Below are 8,244 nucleotides of genomic sequence, written 5' to 3'. Positions count from 1 at the left end.
ACAGTTTGTTCTTTCCGGTGTAGCCAGCAGCAAAGCAGGGTCCCATCAAAAAGAAGAAATACAGGTTCCTTTACATAACATAGGAATTTCCAGCCTGTGCAAATCAGCTCCGAGACTGAAAGAAGCAATATATAAAGCTGGAAATGTCTGTGTATTTTATCAGATGGTACCTTTCAGAATGCAATAGGATTGTCCACCTGTGTAAGTAAACTCCTGTGTTTATGAAAACTGCGTGTGCTTCAGTATTTCCATTGTTTGTGGTGATTTCTGTTTCTTCAACCTTGCCTAAAATAAACTAGGTTAGAAGAAGAAAAATGTTTTCTTCTAATCCACTTTAAGAGGCTTAAATGTATTACTTTTCCCCCCTAGTTTTTGGATTTTTCTGTGTTTGCTCTTGTTGAAATTTTGCACGTGTGCTATTATTTCTGTTCATTTCGGCTGCTTCAATGACCTGTTTTGTTTCTCAGGGCACCTCTCTCTGGCAGATGTTAAATATCTCATGCTATTTTAATTTTCAAAGAATTATGTCTGTTCTCTCAGTTTTTCTACTAATATAAGATGACCAGCAGGATTCAAAGATGCAGGAAATTGTCAGCAATCCTTTCTTGGCCAACAGTGCACTTTTAGAATTAGATTTCTGGTGTTCTTGAAAATTGCTTTTTTGCATCTCTCTTCCACCCTGGGCTGTCTCTTCTCAGCAGCCTGGTTTTATTTCCTTCATTGTTCTTTTTCTGTATTCATTTTGCTTTTCTACTTTTTTCTCTTGTTACCTTCCTCACCTCTCATATTGTTATTTATCATTTTCTTTGACCTACTTTTTTTGATATCTGTGCAAGAAATTCTCATAACCTCCAAATGTTTGTACCGTCAGTTTCAGGAAGTGAGAAAATAGCTAATGGGGGGCCTAGGCTTCAAGTTTGTGTGAGTGTTTGTCTTGAATTGCGTACCAAAACTATCAACTCCTTAATAAATGTACTTATTTTTTTGGATGTGGCTTTGATGGAACACTGAGACTGTAGATCATGTTAATTAAAACCTGAATAACCATAAATACATCTCCCATAAGCTAAAACATTGCTGTGCTTGGTAAGCATGTGTTTTGAGAAGGGTGGTTTTTTGGAGTGACTTAGAAAAGAATCAGTTTTGCTATGATTGTAAGCAAATTTATTCTGACACCACTGTCCTCACTAGGACTCTGTGATGCAAAGCTGCAAGGATACGAGGATGAATCAGCCCCATTGTTCCTATGTGTACGTCCCAATAATTGCTCCTGTGGAGTCTTGCAGTGCATACACAACTTAATAACAATGTATGCAATTACCTCTCCCTCATCAAACACTTTCCTTCCACCCTTTCTTTGGTGGTATTTTTCTGGACAAGCACAAGAACAGCAATGAGCTCTATTTGCCTTCCACTACTGACATATCTGAAGTGGAGCAATAATCTCGTTTTGCACTACACCCCTCTGTTGTGTTGTCTTTCCTGGGACTATTCGCTACACTTCGGCTGGGATTGTGTCACACTCAGACAGACTTCCCACAGACAGTGTCAGGGTAGGGAAGGAAACACTCCGATTTCCCAAGTCGTGGTCTTTGGCACGAGTCCGTTTCAGCACTGTTTTCTTAGCAAACTCTTTCCTCTGAAATCCATTATCAGCTGTGTGTAAATAATACTCTGAGCAAAATCAGGAGTCATAAATTCCTTGGCAGTTGCTTTTATTTGCTGTCACATTTTGATATTTTCAGCTCACCTGTTTTGATAGTCGCTGATTAATCTTTGTAAGTGTTCAATTCGCAGAAAGGAAAACATCATTTTCAGTCAGGATTATTTTTCTTCCAGTCTGGGGGAAAGAACAATGAAGAAAATACAGAATGTTTTCTGTAAAATCTTCTCTAAATAAGCTATCTTTTAAAACCACAAAGGTCTTTGACCTCTCATTTCAGTGGAGAAACTCTGGTGATCCACAGACAAACATAAAATGCCAAGGAGTACCTCATGTCTACCATAATGATAGGCCTCAAGTACACACGTAAGTAGTATTTTTGCAGGATAATGAAGTGATGTGGAGCCAGAACATTCATGTGGTTACAGGAGCTCTTGGGGCAGGAAAATTTTGCCAGGCATTATTTAGTGTGGTTAACTCTGGTAGCAAAGCATTGATTTCAAAGACTTAAAAGATTCTCAAGGTCTTTGTTCCTGCAAAGATATGAATTTTCCTACAAGTAAATTAATATTCATGCACAATTTGTTGCTGTGCAAAAAAAAAAAAAAAAAAAAAAAAAGATGGTGTTAAATAATACTTTATACTTTGGATTATTATGGGGCCTTACAACTGTTCATAAAGGTGCATATATTTCTCCTAGATCAAGCACAGTGCTTAGCCATGAGATCTAAGTAGGGGTCTTTGAGGCTCCCAAAGCAGAGGGATCCAGCCTTTTGTTCCAGACCTCTGGATGCCTGCACTGGAAATGGAAAGATTATCAGAGAGAGAGAAAAGAAAGTAAGACACTTTCAAGAGAATATGTAAAATAGTCCCTCATAGCAACAGAGAGAGGAAAAGATGTATTGGCAAGTTTCCACGGGTGGGCCTAGCTGGGCTTGGATCAACACAGTTCAGAAAAGGGAAAAAACTAACCACCAAAATGGGAATTACATCATGGACCACAAAACAAAATGTGAATGATAAGATGATATTGGATAAGCTTAACACATCTTGATTTCAGCTGCAGAGTGCAGCTAGCAGAGTGAAAAAGCTGAGGTAAGAAGTTATGCACCGTATTCTCTTGCTTTAATTTGGTTCTAAGTACTTCTTCCATTACTAGATAAAGTGTCAGTAACCACTACTGGGTTCTTGTGCATGCTGAAAAGAAGAACTATCCTGGTCATGTGCTCCTTCAACAAAAGTCAGAAAACAGCGAGTCAATACTTTTGGAAATGCAGAAGGGAGAAGTACTAAAGGTCTTGTGAAGGCCTGTGGGAAAAAATGTCATTGCCTTCACAGCTTAGCACCCTACTGCCAGGAGGGGTAGCAGACATGAGCTCCACCTCAGACATAAGTATGTTAAACACCTCCAAAGAAATTGTTACAGAAACTCCTCCAGTCCCAGGAAGCTAAAGGACCTCCTCTGTATTTGTTTGCATCATGGAAGCTGGAGGACAGCCCGTGAATCATGTCAAGAAGATCCATTAGGCTAATGAGGGTTAATTGATTCAATAAATCTAATCTTATGTACCAACCTTTCATCGTCCCTGACCTGGGAAAGACCTGAAGTAGGTGGAGTGGTAGGGAAATACCTAAATGCTTAAATAAATACATAATTATTCCCATTTCCATTAGTTTTCTTTTGTTGGAATTTCTTTTGATGCAGCTGGGAAAGCCTAAGTCAGTAATTAACTGCTATGTACCTTCTCTGCACAGTATCACTGAATTAAATGTCGTAACATGATTATGTTATTCTGTGTTCAGAATAACAGTGCTGTTCTTGACTTTTTGTTTGTTTTCATGTTTTTACTACTTGGCAGCTGGAGAAACCTTTAAATATCCTGGAATATGGTGGAAGCAGTACTGATAGATCTGTTCAGCCTCCCAGACAACTTGCAGAACAACATCCAGGGATTACTACACAGCACTCTGGAAGCTATTGAGAAATGCTCTTCAAGCCATGCTCCATTGGTTTATGTCATGTGTTGCCAGAGGCAGGGGAGTGAAAGGAAAGGTGAACTAGAATTCTTGCTTCCAGCTCTGGGAGGTTTTCAGAGTCTGAAGAGAAGACTGGAGGTGGTATGTGCTCAGACTACAGCTGCTGCTTTGTACACCATCAAACAGAGACTGGATGAAAAAGACCTGAGTATCATTAAAGTTATTCTCCCTAACTTAAGAAAAGACGTAATGAAAGTATATATAGACCATCTCTTTACAGCAGTCTACCAGTTTGAATTCGAGGATTTACAGGTGGTACCTGACAGTGAAAGCCTGCAGATATCAGAACATCAGCATGAAGGGCAAACACTTCCTTCACAGGACATGGCACTCATCCAAAGTGAGATTCAGATGTACTTGGAAAGCCTGCCAAGCCTGAAAGGGGAGCTCACCATCCTCAGATCTTCCCTGATCCCAGGTAGAGAGCTCCAGCTAACAGTTTTTATAGAGACTTACCAAGCATACTTCTTCCAGGGAGTTGCAAAATGACTAAGATTTGGAAATGCCTTCAGGCATCAAATAAATCTATATGATGTTGTAATAGTGTATAATAGTGTATAAAAGGAAGAAGCGTCAATAAAAATACAGCAAAAGTCTGGCAAGACTGTTCTAGGCCTGAACATGATCCAAGAAAAGACAGTCCTGGGTTTAGGGAGGGCAGACCATAAAATCTTCTCCTCTCTGTGTGGGAATTACACATTTTGAGAGTAACCATCATAATTTGGAAAGGCAGGATAAGAGTTTCTGCTGGTCTGCAGCTCGAGACATGCCTGATGTCTTAGTGTCCCTGCTATGGCATGATTGTGAGCAAGAAGGAAATTAGGAATCCTTAAATTTAAATGCCACAGCTAAATCCAAGGTAAAGCAATACTCTTACTTGATTGGCTCATTCCAGGTCGCTTCAGTATAAACCCATGTAATAGATGGTTTGATCTTATTTTGAAAGTAATTGTTTGTTGTGTTTTCTTGCCTTGGCAGATGATATTTTCCTACATGGGTTCACCACAAGGACAGGTGGGATCTCCTACATACCAACTCTAAGCTCCTGCAATCTCTTCAGCAGCTCCAAGCGCAGGGACCCACAAGTTGTTGTTAAAGAAAATCTCCGCCGGCTGGCTAATGCTGCAGGATTTAACCCTGAGGCTTTTCACAGAGTCAAGGTATCTTATAAAACAATGAATTCAAGTAAATGGCTCAGATATTCCTTCATGTATCACTGGCTAAATTGTAGGCATTATTCTTATCTTTGTCAGCAAGAACCTGTGATAAGCAGGACAATTAAAGCATTTATGCTGGCAGTTTATCTGGGGGAATAGCCATCCAAACTATCAGCCATTTGTCACAATATGGAGAAGCAGCACTGATTCTTCCAAGTCTGTTCTAATATTTAACTTACCACAAAGTAGAATAATCAAATAAATGATAAGAGCACTTTGTCCTAAAAGAAAAATACACCATTGCTTTTATAGTGGCTTTCTACTGATACAGCTTCATGGCATTTGAACAAGGGAGACCTGATTTCCGTGTGTAATCAGTTAGGGCATAGGAGTGTTTCATGTCAAAGAAAAAACCTTGTACTAGTCAGAGCTGTGTTGTTTTGCAGCCATATCACTGTCCACATTCTGGTTTTGTTTTGACAGGTAGATCACGCTAATGCTGTGTGTATTATGGGAAAGACAGAGCCTGACGACTATGATGGAATAGTTACGAATCAGAGGGGTGTCACGCTGGCAGCTCCAGGTGCTGACTGCATACCCGTGCTCTTTGCTGATCCTGTCAGAAGAGCCTGCGGTGCTGCTCATTCTGGTAGGAATTGCACTCCCTGTGCAATGCAGAGATTTCCTGGCTCTCAAAATGAGATACAAGAACCCAAAGCTGGGCTTTCTTCTATCTGTTCCAAACAATGACCAACTGCAAACTTTGCTTCTGTCTATTCCAAAAAATATCTCTAGCTTGAGCCTGGTTTTTTGGGTTTTTTCCCCCCTAAAAACAACATTAAAACACTTAGACCATATTATAAAAATATATTTCTGACATATTTCAATTGTTTTCCACTTAAATGTTTCAAGCACAGAGGAGCTGTGAGGTTTGCTCTAATTGCCCAAACCAGAACATTTGGGAAAAAGAACTCTGGAATTCTAATCTAAACACCTGTTTCTAGTTTCCATCTCCACAAAATTATATTTGAAAACTGATTGCTGTTAATGTGAAATTTGGGGGGGGGGGGGGGGTAAGGGGGAGGCTTTCTAAGCTAATTTATTATTAGATATAATTATGTAATTTTAGGTATAAATGCATCTCCTAATTTATTCCTTTAATAATTGCATTTATTTTTAGCTGCTAGAAAATTAAAAAGAAAATTTATACCAATTTTTTTTCAACCTCTCATCTCTCACAGGATGGAAGGGCACATTGTTAGGAGTGTCTATGGCCACAGTGAATGCTATGGTATCAGAATATGGCTGTAACATGAAAGACATCCTTGTGGTGCTGGGCCCGTCTGTGGGACCTTGCTGCTATAAACTTCCTCATGAATCAGCAAAAGAATTTCACAGAATTGATCCAAATTGTGTGAGACTATTTGACTCTGCAAGTCCTTATATTGATATCAGAAGAGCAACAAGGTAAGCTTCCTGAGGGAACAAAAGATTAATTCCACATTCATTGTAAAAAATTGCTTTGATACTGTATTATTCAGCACTAATATGGTGTGGGTTCTCAACAAAGTATTCTCTAGTTCTTTGAAGATCAAGAAAGGATATTTTTGAATGAATGGTATCTGCTCACTTTTGCTGGATTTCAGCAATTATTTTATTGTTATACTGTTACATATTGCTAGTCTATGGATTATAGACAAAAGTTCAAATTTAATGTGACTTTAGGGGTTGCAGGAAAGTAATTATTTTAGTCTAATACTGAAAGAAAGAAACAAAAAAAGCAAAATGAAAGCCCCAATCACAATATTGGCACAGTTTCTTCAGTTAGTATTTGAGGTTCTGCCTTAATGATAGTGCCTTATGGAATGTGTGCACCCTTATGGAGGGTGTACAAACAATAATATTTTCTGCTTCTCTTTTCTTTTCAGGATTCTTCTTGAGAGGGGTGGGATTCTTCCCGAGAACATCCAAGATGATTCTATCACAGACCAGAACCAAAACATCACTTTCTGTACTGCATGCCACCCTGATAAATTTTACTCTCACTTTCGTGATGGCGCTAACTTTGGGACACAGATTGGCTTCATATCAATCAAAGACTGAGACAGTATGTCTTACTCAAGAGCAGCATTTAGATGATAATTCCGCTGCATTGTCCAGCATCCTGCTCTCCTCATAGAAGTTTTTTCTCCTTTCTTTCACAGACTTGCAGTAGGGAATCCATGGGTCTTGAGATTCTCCTGCTTGTTCCTTCCCTTGCCCTTCTGAGGCAAGAATAAGTACCTGTGGTGCGGGGACAACAGTTCTTGTGTGAGACAGGGTGCAAAGAAAACAAGGATAACCCAATCCAGGGGCAAAATCCTTCTACAAGATCCAGATACAAGCTCCAAGTTTATGGATCCTCCTTGACCAGATATTTTCCAGAAACCTCACTATCTTAAGGTGGTGGAAGCCCAAAAAACGCCAGTCTTCATTAGCTTCTGGTTGAGACTGCTGAATGATGCTAATTATGACATTGCTAATATAGGAAGGGAAACCAGTATTGCACATTATCTGTTTCAGACAAGCAGCTTTGATAGTTTCAATTGAAGCCTTATAAAATTTTGTGCATGGGATTGATTTTCTCCTTTGGATTAGTTTAAAGAACACCAAAATATTCACAGGAATTTTCCTATGGAAAATAACTTGAAAGTGAGAAGCAAGCAGGCTCCTTTGGGGCAGATATTGAAAATATATGAACTCTCATCATTCTGTAATTTTTGGTTGTAGGAGAAGTAGGACTAAAACCCTTAGTTTATGACGTGTATGTTTATGTCTCCTCAAGATTTTTTTCTTTAAATAGTGGTGTTTTGATAATGTCACTGACACATTCTCAACAATGCATTCAATAAATATCTGAAAAGTTCAGTGAATTTATCCTGAGTTAATTTTACTGACCAGTAGTTGGACTTAAGCGTCTTACTAAGCAAATTCTAAGTGTGCACAATTTTCTTTTGGCCATAAAAATAATGCCTCTAGATTTTACAATAGACATGATGTTTTCTGACACTCAGACAGTGAGGGATTGCTAACAGTAAAGCTGTGCTGATTGCGGCTTGCAGAGCTGCCAAGCACAAGCCTTGGGCCAGCGGCGCTCATGACGTACTTTCTATTTTGGGTTCTTCCAGCTTTCCCCGGTCTGACTGCTCTGTCCACTAGAGGTCAGTGCTCGCTCGCGCTGCTCTTCCATCCTGGAGGCACGGATGGATAGATGGATTGATGGGGGTTCAAATCATGGGAATTGCAAAGCCCCTCACAGCACACGCTGCTACTTTTGCCTCTACAGTCATCTGCCAAGTTATCCTAATATCTGTGCTTGAGGAATAATCTGTTTTCATTTTGATTAGG

At 39.4% G+C, this 8,244-nt stretch overlaps 1 protein-coding gene across 2 annotated transcripts; it reads left to right on the top strand.

The window, feature by feature from the left end:
* On the top strand, positions 1-7,769 carry LACC1 (laccase domain containing 1). Of its 2 annotated transcripts, XM_059839065.1 has the most exons (7): positions 1-201; positions 1,944-2,029; positions 3,523-4,118; positions 4,679-4,860; positions 5,341-5,506; positions 6,099-6,324; positions 6,786-7,769. In XM_059839065.1, exons 3-7 carry the CDS (start codon positions 3,551-3,553, stop codon positions 6,958-6,960), a joined length of 1,317 nt encoding a protein of 438 aa, XP_059695048.1. In that variant the 5' UTR covers positions 1-201; positions 1,944-2,029; positions 3,523-3,550; the 3' UTR covers positions 6,961-7,769. The 2 variants fall into 2 exon arrangements, with proteins under 2 accessions (XP_059695048.1, XP_059695047.1); XM_059839064.1 differs by lacking the exon at positions 1,944-2,029 and having other exon boundaries at positions 2-201.
* Positions 7,770-8,244: the final 475 nt, after the last annotated feature.

The sequence above is a fragment of the Haemorhous mexicanus genome, chromosome 2, assembly GCF_027477595.1.
Source record: "Haemorhous mexicanus isolate bHaeMex1 chromosome 2, bHaeMex1.pri, whole genome shotgun sequence".
NCBI classification, from domain to species: domain Eukaryota; kingdom Metazoa; phylum Chordata; class Aves; order Passeriformes; family Fringillidae; genus Haemorhous; species Haemorhous mexicanus.
The sequence above is the reverse complement of the archived record's forward strand: the minus strand, read 5'-3'. Positions and strand labels throughout refer to the sequence as shown.

Bases quoted from the DNA above. Each gene is read 5' to 3' on its own strand.
- LACC1 (XM_059839065.1), top strand. From the start codon at position 3,551: ATGGTGGAAGCAGTACTGATAGATCTGTTCAGCCTCCCAGACAACTTG. The intron at 4,119-4,678 runs GTAGAGAGCTCC...TTGCCTTGGCAG, and splicing joins CAGATCTTCCCTGATCCCAG to ATGATATTTTCCTACATGGG. The intron at 4,861-5,340 runs GTATCTTATAAA...TTGTTTTGACAG, and splicing joins AGGCTTTTCACAGAGTCAAG to GTAGATCACGCTAATGCTGT.